General features: G+C 37.2%; 3 protein-coding genes across 9 annotated transcripts; 2 read left to right on the top strand and 1 right to left on the bottom strand.

The window, feature by feature from the left end:
* Positions 1-1510: 1510 nt before the first annotated feature.
* On the bottom strand, positions 1511-15937 carry LOC134819305 (dynein regulatory complex protein 11-like). 6 transcript variants are annotated; one of them, XM_063829193.1, is made up of 20 exons: positions 15927-15937; positions 14552-14629; positions 14293-14383; positions 14028-14173; positions 13618-13747; positions 13339-13470; positions 12915-13193; positions 12633-12778; positions 12144-12509; positions 11945-12017; positions 11468-11527; positions 10455-10522; positions 10016-10108; positions 9735-9832; positions 9256-9414; positions 3576-3800; positions 3201-3278; positions 2897-3045; positions 2624-2713; positions 1511-1965 (listed from the first exon to the last, which is right to left on the bottom strand). In XM_063829193.1, exons 2-20 carry the CDS (start codon positions 14560-14562, stop codon positions 1807-1809), a joined length of 2553 nt encoding a protein of 850 aa, XP_063685263.1. In that variant the 5' UTR covers positions 14563-14629; positions 15927-15937; the 3' UTR covers positions 1511-1806. The 6 variants fall into 6 exon arrangements, with proteins under 6 accessions (XP_063685263.1, XP_063685267.1, XP_063685262.1 ...); XM_063829197.1 differs by lacking the exons at positions 11468-11527; positions 15927-15937 and adding exons at positions 2382-2454; positions 11364-11417 and having other exon boundaries at positions 14552-14640; XM_063829196.1 differs by lacking the exon at positions 15927-15937 and adding an exon at positions 2382-2454 and having other exon boundaries at positions 1876-1965; positions 14552-14640.
* Positions 5025-8227, top strand: LOC134819953 (uncharacterized). 2 transcript variants are annotated; one of them, XM_063830117.1, is made up of 6 exons: positions 5025-5614; positions 5809-5924; positions 6080-6237; positions 7030-7206; positions 7419-7580; positions 7832-8227. In XM_063830117.1, the coding sequence occupies exons 3-5, from the start codon at positions 6096-6098 to the stop codon at positions 7574-7576; spliced, it is 477 nt and encodes a 158-aa protein (XP_063686187.1). In that variant the 5' UTR covers positions 5025-5614; positions 5809-5924; positions 6080-6095; the 3' UTR covers positions 7577-7580; positions 7832-8227. The 2 variants fall into 2 exon arrangements, with proteins under 2 accessions (XP_063686187.1, XP_063686186.1); XM_063830116.1 differs by having other exon boundaries at positions 5809-6237.
* A 4677-nt stretch (positions 15938-20614) lies between the features above and the next one.
* Positions 20615-25811, top strand: LOC134820166 (N(4)-(beta-N-acetylglucosaminyl)-L-asparaginase-like). Its single transcript, XM_063830388.1, has 9 exons — positions 20615-20636; positions 20769-20875; positions 21151-21294; positions 22955-23110; positions 23549-23676; positions 23883-23977; positions 24101-24235; positions 24448-24540; positions 25613-25811. Exons 1-9 carry the CDS (start codon positions 20615-20617, stop codon positions 25726-25728), a joined length of 996 nt encoding a protein of 331 aa, XP_063686458.1. The 3' UTR covers positions 25729-25811.
* The last annotated feature ends 223 nt before the right edge of the window (positions 25812-26034 follow it).

Genomic DNA, 26034 nt, shown 5'->3' with positions numbered 1-26034 from the left:
CTCTGGTATTGGAACAATAAATTGAGCTCGATTGCGCGATTTATTAAGTTTAACGTGTAATTAAAAAATATAATTATGACTTGGAATGATTTAACTCAATCGTGGTAACAAGAAATTCGCCAAGTCACAACTTAAATTGTTTCTCTTTCTGCTAAGGTCGCGGTCGCTGGCCTCCTGCGGTAAAATTTTTTATGTTAACAAAGATAAAATTTTCAGGGGGAAAGTTGCGGAACTGTCCGATTTTCCAGAATGTAACTACAAATTCCACGGATAGTCCGGACGTTCTGGAATGTGAAGTTTGGGAAGTCTGTACTACAATACACCTGACGTTAGTGGAGCTTATCCAAGATTTCATAAAACTGGAAATTACAATGTTATCCACTATTTTGATGAAAAATCTCAGTTTTGTATGTCATCGAATAGTTTGTGAGACATCAAAACAAATAGTGCAAGTAATGCTCCTCTTTGATCCTTATTAGCTTATACTTATAGTTATAACTTTAACAAACACTTATTTAATGAGCAAATGAAAGGGGTCACTTCAAATATCAGTACAATTAAATCGTAAATTATCATTTCTACTAGTCTACTAGTCGTATACTATTACTAGTCTACTAGTTCTACTATATTAATATATACTATCTATATATTACTGGACTATATACTATTACTTGTATCTTTCTATCACATGGTCGATCTGATTATAACGAAGGTGACTAAAATTGCAAGTGAGCTATAATACTTCAAATAGCAGTATAATTAACTCGTAAATTATCATTTCTACTAGTACTACTATCACATGATGCTCGAGAATTTGATTCGAAGGCGGATGACAAGTGAGCTATCATAAAAGAATAAATATAATTCATAATTGTATCACGTGTATATATCGACAGGAGATAAACGATAACTTTAATATTTTACAATAGAATTAGGGTTATAAATAGTGGAGGCTATTATCATGGTAAATAGTACATAATGCCATTCCATGCAGAATCCAGATATCCATAATCCAGGTATGCTAATATATGTCATTTCACGTTTATATATGACTCGCGGTGAGATATTCATTAATCATCGCACATGACCAAACCTCCATGACATGAATAAAGGAATTACTAATAAAGAAATTACGAATTAGTTGAGGGTACAGTTACAGACCACTGCAGACGTGAGCAATTACACTTGAGTCTAATCAACATAATCACATGATTTTATTTAAATAAAGGCATGCAGGGCGGGCGGGCGCCCTTTATTGTATTATACCGCTGTATCGATAGTAACTGGTAACATGCGGTAACATGCGGTAACGTTATATTTTACTAGTGAATAGTGATTCGGCCTGACTAACTGTCTCAAAATTCAAATAAAGTAATCTGCCGAGATCTTTTTTTTGGCAATCCTCACTGCGAGCATATTTTTGTGCATAGTTGAGAGTACGTACATTCTTACATTTTGTGTCACAAATTTGATCTCTTGTTATGAAACTGTAGAAGTAATACACCCCAGCTAAACGTTACAAAGTGTCTAAAATCATTGAATATCATATACAATATACAATGAAATTTCTTCATCGAAAAGCAAATGTTATTTACAATTGTACTCTCATGGGATATTTACATATTGAAAAACTGGAAACAGTCTACGGTCCACAGCACCATTTCAAAGTAAAAATAAAAGCGTGTTTCTGAAAAATCATCATCCAGTGCACAAAACAGTTTTTTCAACTTCTACAACCTTTTTTAATACAGATCGCGATACAATCTAACTTTTAAAATAAGCTGAGCAATCATTAATCAGTTCAGACTATTTTTTCTTCTTTCCTTTGCCCTTCTTTTTTCCTTTGCCCTTTTTCTTGCCTCCCTTGGCGCTCTTACCCTTACCACCACCACCACCTTCACCCTCATCCTCCTCTGCCTTTAACTTTGCCCTCTTTTTGCCAAGCGGTGTCTTCGTATACCATTTCTGAGGGGTTCAGACGTTAATAAAATTTGGGAGAGACAAAATTATGAGTGATATAAGTTTCATAATTTGTTACTAAAGTTACTTAAGAATTCAATGCCTGAATGGGTGCATGGATATTGCACACGTAAGATGAAGTTACTACAAGAAATTTTCAGATAAAAAACAGAGATGATCACTTCACATAAAAATATGCCTATTTTATTGCACTTCCACTACCATCACTTCTACTTCAGCGACATCTAAACTACAATATCTTTTTTATGACGGCTGAATAGAGTGCCCGTGAAAAGTTTGTGCTGATGTTTTTTGGGGATAAAACATCACCGTGCTGTGTATGTAAGTGCTGCTTCAGTAGAACTACGGGAAATTTACAAATCTCCAACGACAGTGTACGGTTAAAGTGCTGTGTTATTTACATCAGCGCTATTCTTCATCTCCCTTTAAAAGCAACTGTCGCTTTTTACCCATGGTGGTCTTGTCATAAAACGCCTACGCAGATCGTAAGCTAATAATAAAATCGCTAATTTCGATAAACTTGATGAAAGTTATCGCTTTCATTTTTAGAAATATTTTGTAGCACTATCAGCGACTTTTTTCGATAAACATCTTCAAAATTGAGACATTTGGCACATCGACTTGAGAAATTTGGCACACCTACCTTAAACTGTTCTTCCTCTTCTTTATATATGGGATCTATTCTTGCGAGAGGTGTCACAAACTCCATGGCAGTAAGAGGTTTCCTGTGCAACTGAAGAGAATATAATTATTGTGATTTTTAAATCAATTTATATTTAAGTACAACTGCAAGGAGGTGACGTCAGTGATTTGGGCTAGATATATATCACCTGTAGTTGCTCTGTCACCAGTACTTGTATTACTAAGTCGTACATTTATTATTAATACAATGAGGCTCCGTCATTAGAATCAGTACCTGCTGAACACGGCGTTCAGTAAGCACGTGTTTCACTGCAGTGATGATGTGGCCAGGGGTGTAGCCGTCTGATATCTTGGCTAGAGAACTGAGGTCAAGTGTCGGGGCCAACCTTCCTCCGTTACGTAAAATCAGCTCCTTGAACAGCACTGAACGAGTGTTCTTATCAGTATCACATTTAAGCGAGGGTGTTATCAAAGAAAGCAGAATAGGATAGATCTACATTAAATTGATGGGATGGTGAATCACAGGCGAGTAAAGTAAGATTGGCAACCAGATAAGATGAGAATTGTTTTTAACTTACAAAATCTGGAAGCGTAGTCAGGGCGTGGAATAAGCACAACCTTCTGGTAACATTGACACAGACTCTTCACGTCGGAATGTATACATATCAGTTAAGGAGTGCAACAATTATTTTTAGTCTTAATTCAAATTTTAAATGCATTGCTTGTTTGTTAAACTGTTTGCATGATAACACTGTAGTGCGCGCTTATCGATATTCTTTTCAGTTGCTATGGAAACAAATTTTACAAGCAGCAGAGAACTTTTCATACATTAATTGCAGCGCGCGTGACGTTCTCGGCATCAAATTTTGCCACTTTTACCCGAAAGCTCAAAGTTTCACACTTATTATTAGTTAAAAAACAGAACAGAGATAATTGCAGCGTCAAAAGGATATCCCAAGGCGTTAAAGATGTTCCAACGAAGAGAATCCTATCCTCCGCAGTCATTTTCTTAATAATCTTTGGCAGTTCCTTTTTCAATCTTTTCGGGTCACTCATGTCATTCTTAGCGACCTTTTTAACGAACGTCTTCTCAGCGTTGCCAATGTAAATAACAGTAGGCTGCAGCAGTTTTCCAACTTTCATTACGAGATGTAACAGCATTGTCAGTCCAGCTTTTCCTAAATTATTCACTTTTGTTACAAATTCCATCTTTCGATTTTTAGGACAATTGTTTACAATCTGTTGCAGGTTTTCTTCACAGAACGGAAAATTGAACGAAATCTATTCTTATCCTTAACACCCTACGCGCGTGGGGTGGACTCCTGGGGTGGACTTTTATTCAGCGCGGATTTTGTAGCCTGTTCAACTTGACGTTTTGATTCGTTACTATCTCAATGTCACAGATACACAGAATGTGAGGTGATCATCTTAAAGAGAAACGTCTCAGCTTTCACCTGGTGTAAAGTTTATCTTTGTACTCAAAATATAGCTCGCTCAGTGTGCAATAGAAGTTGACAATACAATAACCACGTCTGCGACCGGTCGTCAGATACCGGAGTGTTGCACAAAATTGGGTCCCTAAATTAAAATTCTATGACACAGTTACCATGCAGAAATGTCTAGGGAAACATTTGGTGAAAGTTTCAACTCTCTACTATAAAAATAGCGATAGTTATTGAAGATAAACCGTGAGAAACTCCCTCTTGTCGAGATCTACGCTCTAGGAACCTCCCTTCTGTACCACGTGACAACGATTTGAGCGTCACGTGGCCGTCACGTGACAAAAGTGCGCGCATCGGATCGAACAGTCTCGTGGGAAATCCTGATTGCCTGATCGATCTCGTGGGAAATCCTGATTGCTACGGAAAGGGCTGACAACCACAGTTATTTCCCTTCCTCAATTTTCCAGTTCACTTGCTCAGTGCTGTCAGTTGTTTTTTGTTTGCCCTGCTATATAAACTTCACTCCGTCATAATCCCCTACTCCCCTATCCAATGAACTGTTTCTGTTACAGCTGCCATTCTGTTGACTGGACCCTAACTTAGTCTTATCATTTTCACTTGATAACTTTATCCGTGTGCACTTTCTCGAAACTCAACTTATCTTTGTCAAGACTCAGCTAATCTCAGAACTAAATGTTGCCTTAACAGACTTACTTGTCACTGCACTGGGCCCTCCTTTAAATGCAAATATCATATGAGCAGCTGATCGATTTATTGCTTGAACTGTGCATCCTTTTTAAAAATATATAAGGTCAATTTTACTATCGTGAAACTTAGTCACTGAAGACAACGCAATCTGGCTGTGCCGGTTCCCCTCTGCCTAGATCACTTAGAATATCCATAGTTAGCAATACTTTTATCGTTTAATGCAGCGATAAAGCCAGTTATCAATGCTACATAGTAGATTTTAGCCTGTTCCAATCATCCTTATATCGCGTTAATGGAATTTATGAAATTGCCTACCGTTCAAATCGCTCTCTGTTGTTAGCACCACACTGATTAACTACGATGTTCCAATTTTTTAGAATTATGTCCGACATAATTCTAATTTTTGCTGTTACAGCAGATAGTTATGGTGTAATGGCACGCAGGAATAAGTCATCCCTGTCCTCCAAAAAGCACATGAAAAGGTATTTGGTAAGCTATGTCTTTTCCAATATCAAATCCAATGTATCACAATCTGTGGACTTTCTACTCAAAAACTAGATTGATTAATTGATAATTCATTGCTGATTGTTCACGCGCCCTGTATGGAAGTATATAAATGGTAATCCGCATACTCCAGGAAGAATTGAAGCAATCTCAAAAGAAAAGAAGGGAATCTGGATCCTTCGTCGGATCGTCAAAGAGCTTAGAGGGGAGCTCTACGCTTCACTGGCCATGCAAAGCAGGGAGAGTGACGGAGGCGGAGGCACTGCTGGCTGCTGGAACAGACATTAACAAGCTGGACAGAACGCAGTTTAACCCTTTCATGGACGCGATCAACTCAGGTAAATCATTCGACCGCCTTAACAATATGGGTTTATTGGTAATAGTAGCAAGAGGTTTTAGTCATGCGTTTGATTACAGCACAGTGTGAAACCCTGAAGCATACGTCGAGCTCTAAACTCTGTTTTGTCTAATAATCAATTATTTGAATATTGAAGGATTAAATTTGGTAACTTGATGATCACACAATTAACAGGACAGGTCGACTGTGCTAGATGGCTGCTGAGGCAAGACGGTTTAAAGCTTCAGCCCGAGATATGGTCGTTTTGTAGGGAGAGGGTGCTAGAGTCATTGCTAACAGCTTAACAGAAGGTAAAATCCTGAACTTTTGTTCATTGATTAAAAATCACCATTCAGACATACAATCGTTCAGATGTAAAAATTATTTATTCACTATTTTGGATTACATTTAGTTACAGGACTAACATGCGACATCCGTCGTTGACCTTTGTCTTTAATTCAACAAGGTAGGGAGAGCGATCCATGGCTGTCCCGATAGACCCACTCAGACTCCTGCCGGAAGATACTCCTCCGGTTGATCCAGATGAGACAGTTCTAGCAGATGATCAGTTACAGACTGAAGAACATATCCCACAGATCAATGCGTCAACATCTGCAAATGAAGGTACTTCAATCTGCTCTTCTTGTATATGTCTTTGTGCCTGCGTCTGTGATTGTACTGAAGTGTACTCTGTGTGTTTGTGTCTGTGTCTGTCTTTGTATCGTGTGTGTGTGTCTCTGATTGTACTGCGTGTGTCTGTAATTGTAATGTAGTGCACTGAAGTGAACTATGTGTGTTTATGTGTGTGGCTGTGTTTGTCTGTGTGTGTCTGTGTGTACTGTGTCTGTCTGTGTGTCCGTCTGTGTCTGTGTGTGTCTGTGTTTATGCCTGTGTCTGTGTGTCTATGTCTGTATGTGTTTGTGGGTGTGTGTCTGTGTGTCCTTGTCTGTGTGTTACTGTGTCTGTCTGTGTGTCCGTCTGTGTCTGTGTTTATGCCTGTATGCCTGTATGTCTGTGTCTCTGTGTGTGTGTGTCTATGTCTGTATGTGTTTGTGGGTGTGTGTATCTGTGTGTGTGTGTGTATCTGTGTGTGTGTGTGTGTGTGTGTGTGTGTGTGTGTGTGTGTGTGTGTGTGTGTGTGTGTGTGTGTGTGTGTGTGTGTGTGTGTGTGTGTGTGTGTGTGTGTGTGTGTGTGTGTGTGTGTGTGTGTGTGTGTGTGTGTGTGTGTGTGTGTGTGTGTGTGTGTGTGTGTGTGTGTGTGTGTGTGTGTGTGTGTGTGTGTGTGTGTGTGTGTGTGTGTGTGTGTGTGTGTGTGTGTGTGTGTGTGTGTGTGTGTGTGTGTTCTTTCATAGAAGTTGTTATTTCCAAGATACGAAGTTCGAAAAGCTAGCATTTAGTAATAGACGAATTTTGCAGCTGATATCAGAATCGACATGATGATGGTACTACACGAGATGCTCATGGAAAAGGTCTCCGTTTGCTTTCCTCCTCCCACGAGCAGTACAAAGTGTGGGTTCAACTTTAATCTGATAGAAGATATCGTATGCGGAACCCAAGCCCGGCCATGTCTGTACATAATAACGAAAGAAACCGGTAAGTTTCTAATCATGTAAATGTTCGGCCGAACGTTTGCATTCATTTTAGACTAGTGACGAAAATCAACAATCGTTTGCCAGTTTGGTTTGCAAAATCGACAAAAAATAGTCCATTCCCATGGCCATGATATTAGAATTCTGCCCGTTGAAATCGGCCACTCTGATTTTTATCATTGAACTTCACATTGATGACATGTTCATTCTCTACAGGTTATGCTGCGAGGGCGTTTACCTCGATAGATGTTGAAAATGCCCACAGCATTATAAATCATTTGGACCGCCGAGGGGTCCAAAACTCCTCAATCGAAGAGCTTAGTAGACATGCCAGCAACCTACAGAGACTTCAAATTCTCAGGAAACCTCTCTAGGACGGTAATACATTAACTTGTTTAGTTAATAAATTTAATAAGTAGATTTTGAGTGATGATTACTGAATACAGATATCGAGCCTCGAGGTACCATAAAAAGGGTATATAAACTTATCACTTATGCTTATATGCTTATACTATCAATGAATATCAAATCGCCTTCTCTAGTTATCAAACCCAACATAAGTTAAATCTCTGCCTACAAGGACTATTTGATATTTACAACAGACCGAGTGAATGTCTCAATCTTTTCAGGAAGCTTTATACTCCGACATCCACAATTTACCACGCCCCTGAGATCGACAAAGGTCTTTCTGATAGATTGACTTCCAGCCAATTCGATCTATCGAAGCCGAGTGGGAAGAACAAAGAACTGAAACCCCATGGTCGCAACGATGCTCCTCGCGGACAAGGGAGAGTTAGGGCCATCGGTGGTCACAAGACTGGATAATATTTATTTTTTAAGCGTTGAGGTTGTCACGAAAGCGTACTGTAACGGGACTATCAGATTTGAGTGATTTGATTTTGTGATTTGCAGTTCACGTGATTTTATTGTGATTTTAGACTGTAAAAACTATAAAGGTTCAAGTTGAACTATCGTCGCCATGATTATGTATTTTGGAACTGTTCACGTTGAAATTGCTTCGTTAATCAGCAGTCTTCCTTGGTTACTTTCTACTGTGTAATGCAGCTACGATCAACGATACTTAGCTAGTACATTCATAGTAACACTAACTGCACTGAGAAGAGTAAAAAATTTGAGCTTTGACGGAATAACATTTCCTTGTTTTTAGATACGGTTACTACTCTAGTGAGGGGTTCATAGCTGATCATTAAGGTCTTACTCACAATAATTTGTGCTCTGATATTGGCCGTACTGACGGCTGTTGAAAAAGCCACTCCATCAGATGCGCGCCGCAAGAGTCCACCCCTGTAGACCCCACTACGTACAAAATTTGAAATTTTCCCAAAAACTTCTGATTAAGCTAGTTTGTTTTCAATAACTTTTGCAATATTTACAGTAGACCCTTCAAATTTTCACCAAATGTTACTCCAGACATTTCTGCATGGTAACTGTGTCATAGAATTTTAATTTAGGGACCCAATTTTGTGCAACACTCCGGTATCTAGCGACCGGTCGCGGACATGGTTATTGTATTGTCAACTTCTATTGCACACTGGGCGAGCTATATTTTGAGTACAAAGATAAACTTTACACCAGGTGAAAGCTGAAACGTTTCTCTTTAAGATGATCACCTCACATTCCGTGTATCTGTGACATTGAGATAGTAACGAATCAAAACGTCAAGTTGAACAGGCTACAAAATACGCGCTGAATAAAAGTCCACCCCAGGAGTCCACCCCACGCGCGTAGGGTGCTTAATCCATAATATTTACTAAACGTAAATGTAAAATTCCTAACAAATAACTTCAAACACTGTTTGAAATAATAAATTAGATGTATTTGTTTTGGCAAGTTACACCTCCAAACCAGAAAACACAAATCTCTCCATTTTGAAACAAAAAGGAGAGAATTAAGATAAATAGAAATGGAGAATTTGTCAACTAATCCCCACCTGAGATTGTTACATCTGCTTTTAAGTTGACCCTAGTCCCTATCCCACAGATCTCATGAAACTAATAAAAATGATTTAGATGTCCAAGTTAACACAACTTACCAGGGTATCTACCGCAAATATTTTCAGCAGTAAGATCGATGAGATTAGCTCCCAGCTCAGAACAAATAGCGTTGACCAGCATGCGTTTGCCGGTACCATGTGGACCAGCTATCATTAGTGACTTGACATGGGGCGCTGTCTCGTGCACAGTCTGCGATCCTGGGGGTAGCAAGACTTGAATATACTGAATAATATGCTCACATAACGTTATGTTTCATGTTTATGTATAAATTAATCAATATTGTTAAATATGGGAGGGGCTGGAAAATGTTGTTAAACTGACTATTTCTTGCGACTAATCCTTGATTGATCACTAAAGTGCTTGATTGATCACTACCTTGTGAGAAAATCATACTTGTTTAACTTTATTTGAAGTGAGCTATCTTAAGCTTGCATATTGCATAACATGATTAATTCTGAGTCCACAAAATAATCGAAAGATTCACGACTCACGTACGAGTTATTAAAAAGTAGCTTACCCATGGGAAGTATACCGTACTCTGTAACGACTCTGCGCACGTCTGATAGAGAAGGCATGGGCTCAATGTTAGCCTGGCGAAGTGTAGTACCGAGGTAACTGAAAATTTCGCCTTGTTAATTAGCCGCTTACTCAACAATAAGCAAGTTCAATCAACTGGTTGAGTAATCACTCTTACATAAGTGTAACCCCAATATTCTGTAATACCGACTTATCAGTTATCAAAAGATTGTTATTAAAATAAATGCCGCCTTTAAACAGCAAATTTTATTATCTGTAAACCTGTATTCTCCCAAGTAATCGGCTATCTTGACTTTAGGATACTGTACCAGGATACCTTCCTTTACCAATTCTTCATACAGACTTTCAATAGTCCTGTTAAATGTTACAATTTTAGTCATTAATAATATCGACACGTATAGTACAGAAAAGTATGAAAATATGAAATAGAAGACAGAAGTCAAACCCATTATTTTCAAAAAAATGCATTCTTATAGAAGAAAAAGAAGGCATGGTTTCCAGCGTAAAGATTGTAATCAGGTAGATCAAGTCACGATTGCAATAAGCAATCCTATTTAAGACAATTATTCATCTTATTTACAGAACCATACCTTCGTTGGAAATCGAAGATAAATCAATATGACACATGAATTCGGAGCAAAATAATCAATGACACTGAAATAATCAACCACATTCAAATGATCACTAGAATCATTGCTACCTGTCCGGCGTCAAATCTTTGTCTTTTTTGCCCTTTTTACCTCCTTTTTTGTCCTTCTTCTTACCACCCTAAAAACTACCAATTGAGCATGCAAATCAGAGAAAAATTAAGATACGTGCTGCAGATTAGCTGTTGAATGTATCCCTACCCTTCAAAGAGTATATTTGACGTTTATATGCTTTCTAATGGTGTAAAGAGTAATTCACATGATAGTAGAATGCAGGAGGATTATTAAAAGACTAGCAGTATCATGTTGGGCTTCGTACAACATATAACATCTGGGTAGGGATACATCCTTTTATATTTACATGCAGCTAAACCAACTCACTTTCCAGCAGTCAGGTCTTTTGCTTTCTTCCCCTTCTTCCCTTTCTTACCCTTGCCACTTTTCTTTCCTTTTTTACCCTTCTTACCCTAAACTCGAGGCACAATGGTCACAAATCGGACATTTTGTCGAGATTTTAATCGGAATTTTGTTGAAAACAAACTATAATGTTGAAAATACATTTTTTTTCAAAATGTGATGAGGACATGACGTTTTATTTTAAATTCTAGGCTTACTCCCCTCTATCAATACCAAGTAAAATCCTAATTGCCCACAACCCCTAGCACAGAAGTACACTTGCCATTTTTGTTTATATTGCTATTCAAGGGAAGCTCAAGAAATTTTTGTAGCAGGCTGAATAAGTGCTTGAACTTATCGTTTCATGATTTAGTTTTAAGACTCATTAAATTAAATTTTCCCTTCGTAAAATGCTGCACTAAAACAACATTAAAATATGGGACCGGTTCCCTTTGGAGCACGTGCTGTGACGTCATGTCACGTGCTGTGCGGTTCATGATTGTTAAATTCTGCTTTACTGTGATGCGGTACTTTTTGTAATACACGTGGCTCTGGCGGTAGAATACCTTCTTTTTTGCAGAGCCTTTGCCACCTTTTTTACCCATATCCTTTTGCAATGCCTGTATAATAATAAAAGTTAAGAAATATGATTCGTATGAAAATAGGATACCTTCTTTTTTCCAGATTTCTTTCCCTTCTTTCCTTTTTTACCTTTGTCACGTTCAATAGCCTGAGTTTTAGATTTTCAAGACGACAAAAAGTTGAACGACAATTGAATAAGTTGTAGAAAAAGATAAATCAAAAGCATGGAAATCGTTTATTAAAATGTTATGAATAATGTAGGTTATAATAGGATCTCATTTGACTTATCATCGTGGTCGTATGTTTGAGTGAAGTATGAATTAAGTTAATACTTCTCTCAGTAGTTTAAGTTCCTCTCTCATTTGACCATCAACAAGTAATCTCACTTCATCCTCAATCTCAACTCTGGAATCAGAGGTGAAGTGATAACTTATACATCGTGCAAGATCGATAAGGGGGCGATGATTTGATGAACTTATGTAATTTGTGCTGTGAGCGATATATGTGTGTTTGTGGATTGAAATGTGGTGGGTTTTGGATTGAATAATGGCAGGGTTTTACATACAGCTTTCAGGTTTTTCAGTTCTTGTCGCATCAAATCATCGACCTGAACTCTTATCTCCGACTCTACTTCGCCCCTATCAAAGAATACACACTTCAAAAGATAAAACTTCTACATTTTTTTCACGTCGAAAAGTATGTGTATTTTAATGTTGAAATTTTTGAGAATAAAGCAGGATATTCAGAAAAATTATCACACTGACCGTTTGAGCTCTTTGATCAGTTCAGCATCATACTTCTGTTGGAAGTTTTCAGTCTCATCCCTTTGCTTCCATATCTCCTCGTAAGTCATTGAAGCCTCTTCAATACCTGGTATAAACATAGACGGCACCATCTTAAACCCGTCGTCGTCTTCGCCACCACCAGCCCCCTTATCCTTACCACCCTTCTTTTTTCCTTTCTTTTTCTTTTCCTTCTTCTCGCCCTTCTTCTTTTTTCCTTTCTTGCCTTTCTTCTTTCCCCCTTCCTCACCTCCTTCTTCACCACCATCACCGTTTTTTGTTTTGAAGATAGCACCTGAACCACCCTCATCATCAGAAGGATAGTCAGGGAACTTTCCGGTAGCATCTCTGAAACATTTTTGGGCTAAAGTAACTCCAAAATAAAGCAATTCTTATCAGCACATCGAAAGTTGAATAGCAGTGCTTTCTACTTTTCTAAAAAGAAAATTTGTAGATGAAGTTGCACTTTACCTGGTCTCGATGAACCATTGTCTGATTTGATCCTGCATGTTCTCCTTTATATCTGGACCCTCTGCCTCCCTGATTTTCTCTTTGATGTTTACCAGAGCATCTTGATACTCTCTTTCGTGTTGAGCTTGAATCAACACACGTTCTTCCTGACAATAAATTAGTTGTTATTATCAAATTGGAGCACTTCTTATGTAAAAAGTTTAATATACTATCTTCCATCATGAATTTAATTTTGTAAGATTCACTGTGCAAATGCCACGATAGAAGATGAGCAATTCTTACCTCTCTTTTGTTGACTTTGCTAACTGGAGAATCTTTGTGGTGAACTTGAGTGTCAGTGTTTGGCTGCATGCCAATGAAGATAAGCTCTTCCTCTCTGAGTTTCAGTGTCTTGTTCCTCTGGGAGTATCCTTTCCAAACCTTCTGTATGATGGTTGAAGCTACATCTGGGTCCATTGTTGAGGCTCCTTGTAATGATAGCATCTTTTCTCTCTCCTCTTGAGCTCTAATCTCTCTCATGAATTTAGCTCGGAGACATCCTTGTCGTGCACGCTCGTGTACCTAGGATGATTTAAATCAGAAATTTTAAATGAATCAAGGCTAATGCTGAAATTTTGATAAACAGCATAGATCGTATCTTTTATCTTTTATAATGCATAGTGCACACTAGGTTATAATTATGTAACCTCATAAATTATCTTCATACTTGAATGATTTTGATAGCTTCTTCCAGACTCATTTTTATTTCTTCTTTCTTGTCGCTAGTCTCATCAAGTCTGTATTTAGCTAAAGTTTCTGCCATGAGCTTCATTCTATCTTTTATGTCTTTTTCATTATCCTGAGAATAGATATCATGATATAATGCTTAATGTTATAGTCATGCTACGAATGATCGACGATGTATGTTCACAAGCAAAACATAATAACGATCAATATGCATATGAATAAACAAATAAACTTCAAATTAAAGAGTTTGATTTTTAACCTGTGTGAAGTATCTGGGAACAGGAATTTCTATGTCAGCTGGGGTGAGCTTCATATCTGAGAGGACATCGTCAAAGAAGTGATACTCTGAAAACTCAAGGTTTACCATTTCGTTTTTCAACTCGAGTAATCTGAAGAAAATTCCAGGTTATGGTATGTAATGTTATGGTATGTAATGTTGATTTTTGAAGAAAACCTTGAGAAAGTGAAACTTACAGGTACACAGTTGATACTATATAAAACAAATTGTTTGCAATCTCTGGTTTCGTGATTCATAAAGCACACTTTTGATGGGCAGACTTCAGTTGATTATTAGTATGGTATTTCAAAGTGTAAAATAAACTGTATAAGTATGCAACAAACGAAAACCAATTTTATTTAACAATTTTTGTCTTTAATGCTTATTTATACCTGCCCATAGTACCATCAAGCACATGCTTGAGAACTATTCTCTTCTGAGGATGGACAATCTGATAGTAACATTCCTCTAACTTTCTGAACACTTGAATATACTTGATGTATATGACTGCTGCTGTTTGAAATGCTGATACCCGATCCTGGACAAGATTTGATGATCAGTCAGCAATTTTAAACCCTTTAAAATGTACAGTTAAATTTAAAATGTAATTTCAAAATATGGCAAATTAGTAAAATTGTATGATGTATTTGCGGTTACCGTTTCGGGCTTTTGGGTATCAGTGCCTGCTTCATATTCAAGCAGCTCCTTGATATGATTCTGAGCTTCATTCCACTGGATATTATAGGTACTGAAACAAGTTAAATTGGTATAAAATGTGAAAATCAGAGATGAAACAGGTTCACAGCCACATAAATATAAACGGTTAACATTAAATATGGCATTTGAACCACTATAACAATTAATTTTATAGAAATACAAGCAACCAAAAGATTATATCATAGAAACAAATGATTACCTGTGTGACATAATTGAGAGGGGTACTGTTGTCAGTACATACTAGTGCCAAGCTAATGCCATTGAAATCTTTTCATCTTAGAAATTATTCCAAATTAGAATAAGAATTATAATTTTTTTCCAACTTAGTTTATTTCATAATGTGGGAAGCTGAAGGTAGGTAAGTATCAAGGTGAACTGGTGACAAATAGTCAGGAAAGCAACCCCACAAAAATTCAATGGCTTAGTGGCTGCCCCTGTTGCCTCTACCATTGTCACCTTCAACAAACTTTTAGATAAATAACCGCACATCTAATTCCAGTAAATATAGCAATAATATGAACAGTTGAAAGTTTTGATATTAAACTTTAAGCTAGTAATATTATATCTTTAACCACCTAAGTTTTATACTGAAGACACTTAGACAGATAGTTAATGCGACTTCTGATAGTACATGCTAAGTAACCCAAAGGTCCCTGAGCTGGGTAGCAGGCAAACCAAGCACTCTCTATCTCTCTCTATATCTCTGTTTTACCCCAAGCAGTGTCTTTGTTGGCAAATAAAGACTGAATAAATTTATAATCTCTGATCATTTTTTTATATCTCATGTCAATAGGTTATCTTAGATTATTATAGCTAATCACTTGCACTTTAGCCCGGTTCATAAAACAAAAATATTATCCAATAATTACGGCGATAGGCTTATCTGTTGTTCCTTAGGCCAAATAACTACCAAAAAAATTTTGAAGCTTCAACTCCAACCGGAAACACCCCCACATGCCACGCCCATTTTTTTCATCAATTTTTAACAGGTAAAAATCTTCATATCATCAATTTAGGCATGAAGGAGTGCTTTTAGTGCTCCAACAGTTTGGGGTCTAATAGTAATGGTAGAAAAAGGTTAACTTTAGTCAAAGTCTCAAGTCTCCACGGCGCTTGGTTTAGGCGCACTGGATCTCGCGTCTCGCGCCTCCGCCGCGAGATTTGTTGTATATATTATATATGTGGTAAATTACTACTATATACTGAAGGGAAAGATGAAATAAAACCATACGCATTGATACTGATTGCAAGACTTAAATAGATGATAGATCAATATTTAGTATAACAGCGTTGCATTAAAACTCAAATCAGCAATCTAGTAATATTAAAACATCATTTGTTTCTATGATATACACAATAAAACGTGTAATATAAGGACTTGTAGTCAAAATATTAAGGACATGATTGCGGTCTAAATCTAATATCAGTGAACATATGCGCGGCGCGAATATATTTATGTTTATTTACATTATTTGATGTAGTCAACATTTTATTTTTTTAGTTGCACTGTTATAAACATTTAAGATATTACAATATTTTAAATGAAATTTATTTTTCATAATGATACGCACATACAAATTATTTGTCATACGTTGTATGACCCGCCGCGCAGTGAAACGACCGTGGGGGTCGCAACGTGATACAACAAATTACAAAATGCATTATGTTTTAACATTTAAGCTTTAAAGTTAAATAAAAATTGATGCGCGCGCAAAATATAAATATTATTATTTTTGAATTTACTATTGACTATTAAATTTTTAAATTTTTAAAAATATAAACAAGTTTAAAAATTTTGGTAAAAATCCAAATTTTAATTTTGCTTGTTATATAAAACACATATATGTAAATTTTAGGTCCATGATTGGGTAACCATGCGTGCTTGTACCTAGCCTACTTGTTTTTATGTTTTATGCGCTGCGCTCTTTTTGAGGGATTGCATACATGCTTGATTCACGATGTCAATCCTTCGCAGCTTGGTGAGGCACAGTGGTGCATCTCGCCGATCTACCGAAGAAGAATTATTTGATGCGCGGCAAGACCCAGTAGTGCATCGCGCTACAACATACATGCGTGAGAGGCCAGGCTAAAAGCGAGCACAAAATAATAAACTTGTATGTTTATAGTGAAACAAATTTTTTTTAATGAAATGAAATGAGGTATTTATATCCCGCTCATATGATTAACCAACAACACAAGGAAGGTGGTTAACCATGTCAGAGCGGCTGACTGTGAGTGATGTGAGCAAAAGTGTAAAAAATGAACTAATCTAGGTAAACTATAGGTAAAAATATAATATTAATCATAAGCTAAAATGTACTAATCTTTGTATTCTAAATGGGGAAAAAGAAGAAACATTGTCAGTCAGTCGAGAAAATTGTCAGTCAGGCTATATGGCAGCTTTGTCGATGTTGTGACTATGCTAGTAGTGGTCCCAGGCTTGCGACTGGAATTGCGGTGTTAAATCGATTTAATGGTATACCAACGATCCACCTCCCACTTGTTGTTTGGTACTTAGCATTAATAGTGTTAGCTGTAGCCATTTTGATGTAAGGGTATTTCATGCCCCAGCCCCCTCCAATGCAAGCAAATCGATCCCAGCAATGTACCAGTCCCATGAAAATGAGAAAAAGCGATGTTACAACGCAAGGGTTCTTGAAGTGGAGAAAGGAAGCTTCACACCTTTAGTGTTCTCGACTTCTGGTGGAATGGGTAGTGAGGCTGAAAGACTGGTAAAAAAGCTGGCCAGTAAGATGGAGTACCACACTGGCCAGAGGTACTCGGATGCTGTAGGTTACATCAGAAAGCGCCTTCGCTTTGAAATCCTAAGAACAACAGTGATTTCTCTCCGTGGAGACAGAGGTGCGAGAAAAAACATTGTTAATATAAACAGTCTAGATCTTAACTTGGAGCCACAAGGCCAAGGGTAATTTTTGAGTGTTTAGGGAATTTTTTATATTCTTAAAGGTTTGTTTTTATATAGGGTCATTGCTATATTATGTGTATATTGTTTGAATAATTTTATTTTATTTATAGCAAGAATCTTAAAACTAAAGGGGATGACAAGGAAAAGAGGAAGGAAAAAGAATAACGGAACAAACAATTAATTAAAGTATTTACAGGAGCATTAGTTATTGTAATTACAAGCTTCAATAATAAATCACTGTATTCTAAATGGGGAAAAGAAGAAACATTGTCAGTCAGTCGAGAAAATTGTCAGTCAGGCTATATGGCAGCTTTGTAGATGTTGTGACAATGCTAGTAGTGGTCCCAGGCTTGCGACTGGAATTGCGGTGTTAAATCGATTTAATGGTATACCAACGATCCACCTCCCACTTGTTGTTTGGTACTTAGCATTAATAGTGTTACTGTAAAGTATAACTCAGCATAAGGCAAAGACAAAATTAAAACATCTTTTATTGTAAACCACACTAAACTAAATAGAAGCAGAAACCATACAGTACATGTAGGTATAATAGAGGTTAGTACAGTGACATAATCAATCAAGAAAGAATCAGATCCAAGTAAGTAAGAGATCAAGGCATAAAATGGAGTGCGGTAAAAAATAAAAGCCAATGTGTCTTGCAAAGTGAAGACAATGGAAAGAAAAACATCAGAACTGATTATATAAATGATTCTTTAACATTCGCTTGAAACAGTTGGTATCAGTGATACATCTGAACATCAGGGGAAGAGAGTTCCATGCAATCGGTGCATGGCTTGAGAAACGTCTGTCATCAACTTTGGATCTTTTATTCTTTGGTACCTTGAGCATGAGATGGTCATCAGGTCTCTTCGACCTGGTCATTGTCATGGTGTTTGAGAGTTCTTTATCCACTACATCCACATCCAGTAGTGCTTTGATGTAATAAGGTGCAGTACCGTGAACTGATTTGTGAGTTAAAAGACAAACTTTAAAGAAGATTCGTTGGTCTATAGGGAGTATGTGGGCCTTCTTATAGAAGGGAACCAAGTTCGTGGTCCTCTCTTCTATGTTATAGATGAAACGAACTGCCCCATTAAGGGTTGATCTAAGTTTGTTCAATCTGGTCTTGGGTAGATTCATGTAAAGAGAATTACAGTAGTCTAATTTAGATATGACCAGTTGTGAAACAAATTTAAAATTTTATCCTTTATTTTACAATCATAATATAATAATATTTATAAGCCTCCGTTTTGAAAGTTTTAAATTTTAATATATTCACATTTCTATTTAAAATTCAATTTAACGTTTGTAGCGCGATGCACTACTGGGTCGCGCCGCGTATTAAATAATTCTTCTCGCAACCACAAATCGGCGAGATGCGAAGGATTGACATCGTGAATTAAATTTAATGTATAAGTCAATTTAACTGGCCGCCAAAGCCGCGCATTCTTGAAAACAGAATTAACGTGTTTATGATTATACGACAAATAGAAATAAATTTAAAACAATCCGTGTTTTTTTTATAAACTGCTACTAGACGCGCGCGCTGGGTTGGATTTGTCGACACTTGACGGTCTTCTAACAAATATTTTAAAAGTATCACCCGCACGAAGTAATACAATATTGTAATAAAGCTACACAAATTAGAAAAGATTGACATTGTAAATAAATGTTTGCCTTTTAAATAAAAGAAATATTGATGTTATCAAATGCAGAAAAATATCCCTACGTTTGACGGTATAAGAAAAATTATTCAAACAATATACACATAATTGATAATATAATAACAATAACCCTATGTAAAAATTTAATATACAATTTCATTAAAACCCTTTGTTGTAGTAGTAAAAGTTGATTCACGATGTCAATCCTTCGCAGGTGAGGCACAGTGGTGCATCTCACCGATTTACCGAAGAGTGGTTGCGAGAAGAATTATTTGATGCGCGGCGCGACCCAGTAGTGCATCGTGCTACAATAGTAAAAGTAGCCAATTCAATTTGTTGGCTCTAAATTAGTATCTAAATCTGATATCTTAACTATAATTGTAGGTTTACAACCTACCAGGACGTGCGCCAAGTTGGAACAGATATTTTACGAGTATCACCCGAAAACTATACTACCACTTTTTATCCCTCTTTCTCCTCTAAGAGCATCGATTGTTGTTTTATATAAGTCGGTATTGCGATGTGGTAAGACATGTGAGGACAAGAATAAGATTCGCAAAGTTAAGAACCACACTCATTGCTCTACGAGGGTACAGAGGGAAAAAAATAGACAGCAAATATGAGAAACCACTATCAGAAGTCTCTTATAACCTCATCCCTGCCCCTATGATGGAGTAGATGTGTATATATTTGATTTTTGATATTTCATATTATATAATATTGGTAGCAGTGGACAATTTCCGTTACCTCTGTATTGTGCTCTGCCAATTACAACACTTGAATTACTTTATTGTATATATATACTGTTTTAAAACTATTTGATCAAAAATATAAGTCAAATCTTATTCTTTTCCTGATAAAAGTCATCGCTTCACTGTATCTTTGGCCTGATTTTCTAGACATTCTATCAGCTAACTTTTTGAAGAACGTATTTGCTTTTCTTCCCATTCCACCTGTTGTTGATAGGACTATTGGTGTAAATGTTCCATGTTCCACCTCGACAAAATATCCCTACGTTGATTATTGCAAACATAAAATCCCGGATCAGAGGATATTTACAGAAAATTTTAATTTCAGACTGTCATGTGTTTGATAAAATGATAATGCCCTTGTACAATTGTGAAATTTTGTAAAGATACCTTTGAGTACATCATTAGTGTGTTGAAAACAATAGAAGTATATGTAAATTTTCAATTTTCAAATTTCAGGTCACAACTGTATGCTTTTTATTGTGGGCATATCAATTGTGTCCCTACGCAACTTTGACATTTCGGTGGCTGAGTTATTTAAGACTTTAAATTCAAAGTCCATGTATGATCATATATGATCTTCGAGCCGAAGATGGAACCGTCCAAGTCATCGTCAGAAAATAGAAAGCTTCATCTTATCTGGGCACAAGCAACTTTAGTCACTGCATTTTGTTTCTTTTGATCTTTGTACCCAAATATTTATCTCTATTATCGTCAAGTTTTAAAAGTCATTTTCTTAAATTATTTAAATGCAGTCACTCAGATATTACATATATGAATATTTGAACTCACTACATCTATTGTATTGATTGTGGGTGTAAAATAAAATCTTTGTTTTATTAAGCTTTTTTACCTATTAAGCTGAATCTGACAATCTATGCACTGTAGAAATGATTGAGAGACCCTATTTTCTAATGCTATGGATGGTTGGCATCCTTATAAATGGTAAATCATTATATTTTTTTAATGAATTCGTTTTCTTTCGATTTCTAAATGCTCTCCAGTAATTTGTAAGTGTACTATATCACTTTTTGTCGTACAGAGTGGTTAAAAGTTGATGAGAGCTACATTTTTCAGGTGTTTGGACCAGAGAACTTATGTTTGTGATTAACACATGGCCTTTTACTGCAGCCACTGATGCTGGCTTTGAATCACTTCTTCAGGGTGGTTCCTCACTTGATGCTGTAAGTACTAAATGTGCTAAAATTACACCACAGATTATCTGTTTACCATCAAATGAATGCAAATTTATCTAAATTGAATTATTTCCCTGTTGCATCAAGCCATCTGTTAACTAACTTATGGCATATAAAACTATCCATTAAATTGCCCTGCTTCAAGTCTCAAAAAAATCCTGATTTATACAATTTTGTATACAAATAAATAACATGTTACTGGCTATGCTGTACAAATCTTGTAATCATTTTATTATTACTTTATCTGAAAACACTTCTCCAAGGTAGTTGCAGGATGCTCTCAATGTGAGACAGACCAGTGTGACGGAACTGTAGGATGGGGAGGATCACCTGATGAAGATGGTCACACCACATTAGATGCTCTTGTTATGGAAGGAGGAAGACAGGACACTGGGGCTGTCATCCAGGTACCATAATGTACCAGGTACCAAATGTACCATAATGGATACAAGGATACAAGGATACAAGGATACAAGGATACAAAAGTGATAATTATTTTATTGAATTCACAATAGTTATAATTCTGAAATAATTTAAGGTTACACAATTCTAGTTATTTACAAATGTGTAGGGATAAAATAGAAATGTTTTATAATACTATTTTTGAGGTCCTATAGCATTATGCATTGGCCAGTATTTGAGTGGAAATCTGGGCTCTTATAGTAGGCTGTAAAATGTTCGTTCACAGAGAGAATTGAATGGATTGCTCTTGCTGTGGCATTAAATTTTGTAGGGTCTAGTGTTTTATCGGATAGCAAACCGGCTAGGTCAGTAATATTTTTGGGATGGAAGTTAAATTTTTCTCTAACTGAGGAGTAGAGTAAACAGTCAGTTAGAACATGAATTTCGTCCTCAATAGGCTTAAGCCCCTTGCTGAGAAAGCAAAAAGTGCACCATCGATGTTCTCTTGGTACTAGGGGGGTTTCGTAACGGCCCCTCTCAATGTAAAGATTGTGGCAGCTAATACGAAACCTTGTTAAGCTTTTCCGAGCATCGGGGATCTTAACCACTCCTAAGTATGTTTCTGGTTCAAAATCATGTTTAATTTGATTGTAGAATTCTAATTTAGGTGAGGATGCCTTGGCAGATTTCCAGGTATCCACAAATTCTTCCCTCATGTTGTGACTGATTTGGGTAGAGAGCTTGGATTTTGAAGAGGATGAGTGGGGGAAGTTATATTTGGTGAGAAGATTAGAGATGTTGGTGTACCAAGGAAGGCCCAGCATAATCTGCTCGTGAAATGCAGCGGAGAGAAGTTCATTTTCAGTGCTTTCAAGACGACTATAGAAATCTATTGCAAGTTTGCAGGCTTCAAAGAAGAGGGGGTGGCGCCCACTTTCGCCCCAGCAGCCTATATTTGATGCTTTTGAATGGACAGACAAGGACCACTTGATAAACTTAAGGTGGAATCTTTCATAGTGGTCTTGTGAGATGTACCTGAGAGTATGCTGGGGGTTGGCTTTGCTATCTGTTTTGGAGAGGTATCTCATGGTTTTTGAGTGAGGACATAAGATTTGGCAGCCATAGAGCAGTATCGGTTTTATTAGAGAGTCAAATAGAATGTTTAGGGAATGGTGAGAGAGGGCATCTTTGACGATATTGCCTTTGAGGCCATAGAGAGCACGGAGAGCCTTGGCCCTCAGTTCAGTATTTGCTGCTGTAAAAGATCCATTTCTGTGGAATATAATGCCAAGATAGCAGTATTTTTCGGTGTGTTGGATGGGCTGGCCTCCCAAAATGAATGTTTCATAGGATTGTTTTCTTTTAGGAGGGCAGAATATGAGAATCTTGGTTTTTTTAATGTTTACTTCAAGGCCCATAGAGTTACAGAAGTCGAATAGGATGTTTATATTGTCTTGCAAGGCCTTGGGACTTAGGGCAAGAAGGACAAGATCGTCAGCCCAGAGCAGATGTAAGTCTTGTGTCACTTTGCTGCTAAAGTCATGCAAGTTCTAGTATTTCATTTTAAAACGGAGCTAATCTGTGAAAATTTTGAGATCAACTTGTTAAATTCAAAGTGATGCTGTCATCAGTGAATTATTTTCAACTGTACTGTTATATTTGTAGTTGAAATCTGTCCGAGAGGCAAGTAAAGTTGCAAGGGCTGTTTTGGAGCACACCTATCATTCTGTACTTGTTGGAGAAAATGCCACCAATTTTGCTCTTTCATTGGGTTTCAAGAGTCAACCCCTTTCATCTCAAAGATCCATCAACATTTGGGAGGTAACCATGTTATCATCGATATTAAAGTTTTAGTATTTTTATTGTATACACTCAGTGGCGTAACGTTGCCTGTTGGCGCCCCCCTGCCGAAAAAAGCGCCCCCCTGTTGGCGCCCCCTACCCTTATGGTGCCCCTCCCTAAAATTGAACAAATTAGGTGATTTTAAAGAATACGCCAGTAAAATCTCTAAAAAAGTGTGTATCTAGAGCAAAACGCGCAGTTTTGCTAGTACTTTAGTTAAGTTTCGAAATTGTCCCACATTCAAACGACGATTTGGCGCCCCCCTAAGACGGCGCCCCCCTGCACAGCGGGGTCAGCAGGGCCTTTCGTTACGCCACTGTATACACTACTATTGTCTGCCATGGATAACATCAACTCTAAGTTGATAACTGTTGGGTGGTTTCTTTAACAGCTGTAATTACAAATGAAAACATTTAGGACTGGAAAAAAGCAAACTGTCAGCCCAATTATTGGAAGAACATGGTAAACTCTACCACTAAGTGTGGACCCTATATTCCTAATCTTCTAACAGACGATCACCATTACAGAAAATCATCAATAAATAGGTGAATACCAGAGCTGTCATGTGGGTACCTTCAGCTCTTGGATTTTAATCGTTTTCATCAATAGGGCTCATATGATGATTAAAAAAATTATTCTATTTTCAAATTCAAAATCATTATCCTCATAATAAGATTGAAAGACAATGAATACACTACAATTGCAATATACACTATACAGTCATAGGAGTAAACAACAATTTATCCATTAGAAGAAATCACGATACAATAGGAATGATAACTCTTGACAGACATGGCAAGATGGCAGCGGGCACCACTACTAACGGGAAGAACCATAAGATACCCGGTAAACACTACACGGAGTTCAATATCGTCTGAATAATCTATAATTAGAGTTGTTATCGTGTAATGCACTTTTACTTTTGCACTGGGTTATTTGAATATTGTCAAATGATATGTCCCCCTCCAGGAAGGTCTAGTGACTCAGCATTGCCGGGGTGTGGTGCGTTTGTGGACGAGAATGTGGGTGGTGCTGTGGCAACTGGGGATGGTGACATCATGATGAGGTTCAGTCCTGCTTTCTTAGCTGTCGAGCTTATGCGAGGTAACGTCTGATGTAACATTAGCAATATATTGGATAGTTGAAAAACAGATTGGTTTTTGCCAACATACTTGGCGACTAGGATGTTTGGTATTTAATGATGAATTCCGTTTCAGTAATTGAGTTACATAGTCAACAAAGTTCATGAAAAAATAACCGAATTTGGCAAATTACAATAAGTTTTGTAACCTCTTACAAGAAAATATTTCACCCAGGGGGAATGTCTCCTAAACAAGCAGCTGAAGAATCCATCACTAGAATATCTACCAAGTATCCCAACTCCCTGCGCGGAGCTGTTATTGCTGCAAGTAAGTCAGCAATATTCTGTATAGTAAAGTGCCTTACATTTAGAGTATCGTACATATTTTAAATCAGTGTGGTAGTATTGGGCAGTTCTGACTTGTATTGTACAGTGTACACGTGTCTATTCAATATTCATGTTACTAATGATTGCGGAGGGATGCTTTTAATCATCCTGCCTATTGTAGAAGATTCGTCCTGTACATTGAGTTATAGTGTACCTTATTTCTTATAGTGTACCTTATCTCTGTATAGTGTACCTTATCTCTGCAGTCTATTTTTTCCCGATCCATGACTCAAAGGTGCCGAAGGCACAAAAGAGTCAAGGACAAGGGTTAGCGATCGAGGTTTTTTTTAAAATATGGTAGCTTTGCGACCGTACCTGCGAGTGTGCGACCGTACGTGCCTGCGAGCACTGTTATCGCCCACGTGACTACCTGCGCAAAGTTATTTTGCGTGATAATCTGAATTATATAATTGTTGGCGCGCAGCCAGCGCTGAACCAACCAAGTACATTATTAATTTCATCATGTACGTATCCCACTAGGCACTAATTGATAGCATATTATTATTATTTTGAGTTAGTATTACTATTTTGCACAGATCCGTGTCAGGTTGCATAAACAATAAACATATGGTAACATAGAAGTATACACGATTTTCAAATTCAATAGAATTATATTAACTGGGCGGCGCTCGGCAGTCGGCATGTCACTTCGCCATATTTGCATGTTTATATAAACAGTAAAGACTGGGCCGTCCCCAGGTTGTATGGAATATGATAAATACGCCATCACGGATCGGGAAATTGAGCGGCCATCCACAAAAGAAGAAAAGAAAAGCGGTCGCATTTCTTGTTATATAACGCCTCGAATTAATTGAAATGTAGCTCGTTTTCCGTATCATCAATGTTATATTGTTATCAAAGCTTAAAGATTTGCATTCTCTTCTGTGTTTCTCGTCTCACTCAACCAAAGGTCCAACTATCAGTCGTTCGGTTTTATTATTTTAGTTGTAGCCAAAGAGACGTGACACAAACGTAACACAAACGTGACACGTGTCTAAAAACTACAATCACAGATAAGTACGGAAAGTACGGAGCAGCATGTTACGGTATGGACAAGTTCCCTTACTCGGTACGAGACAGTCAGGACAGTGCTAAGACCAGGGTTGTGGAGGTGGATTGCCTGAGTTAGCTGAGAAGATGACGATCACGTGTCTTCTGACGACATACTTTGATGGGAAGATTTTAAAATTGAGATTAGGTTTTGATTAATTTGATTGAAAGTTTGAAATATCAAATTAGGGATAATATTTAAAAGACATTTTCGGACAAGCTAGAAGTGAAATAATTTTGGATTTATTAAGGATTTAAGCGGGGACAGATTTTTGTTTGTACATTTTTTACATTGTGAATAAACTGAATATAATAATACTTTTATAAATATAATACAATTATTATCAGCTTTTTTGGATGAACAAATTCACTTCTTTATCGACAC

The sequence above is a fragment of the Bolinopsis microptera genome, chromosome 8, assembly GCF_026151205.1.
Source record: "Bolinopsis microptera isolate Bmic1 chromosome 8, MBARI_Bmic_1.0, whole genome shotgun sequence".
NCBI classification, from domain to species: domain Eukaryota; kingdom Metazoa; phylum Ctenophora; class Tentaculata; order Lobata; family Bolinopsidae; genus Bolinopsis; species Bolinopsis microptera.
This window is presented reverse-complemented; position numbering and strand designations above follow the sequence as displayed.

Bases quoted from the DNA above. Each gene is read 5' to 3' on its own strand.
- LOC134819305 (XM_063829193.1), bottom strand. The intron at 3,046-3,200 runs GTAAGTTAAAAA...ACACTCGTTCAG, and splicing joins TGACTACGCTTCCAGATTTT to TGCTGTTCAAGGAGCTGATT. The intron at 1,966-2,623 runs GTAGGTGTGCCA...TGAACCCCTCAG, and splicing joins AAGAGGAAGAACAGTTTAAG to AAATGGTATACGAAGACACC.
- LOC134820166 (XM_063830388.1), top strand. From the start codon at position 20,615: ATGGTTGGCATCCTTATAAATG. The intron at 23,978-24,100 runs GTAAACACTACA...GTCCCCCTCCAG, and splicing joins GAAGAACCATAAGATACCCG to GAAGGTCTAGTGACTCAGCA. The intron at 24,236-24,447 runs GTAACGTCTGAT...TATTTCACCCAG, and splicing joins AGCTGTCGAGCTTATGCGAG to GGGGAATGTCTCCTAAACAA.
- LOC134819953 (XM_063830117.1), top strand. From the start codon at position 6,096: ATGGCTGTCCCGATAGACCCACTCAGACTCCTGCCGGAAGATACTCCT. The intron at 6,238-7,029 runs GTACTTCAATCT...CGAATTTTGCAG, and splicing joins GTCAACATCTGCAAATGAAG to CTGATATCAGAATCGACATG. The intron at 7,207-7,418 runs GTAAGTTTCTAA...CATTCTCTACAG, and splicing joins CATAATAACGAAAGAAACCG to GTTATGCTGCGAGGGCGTTT.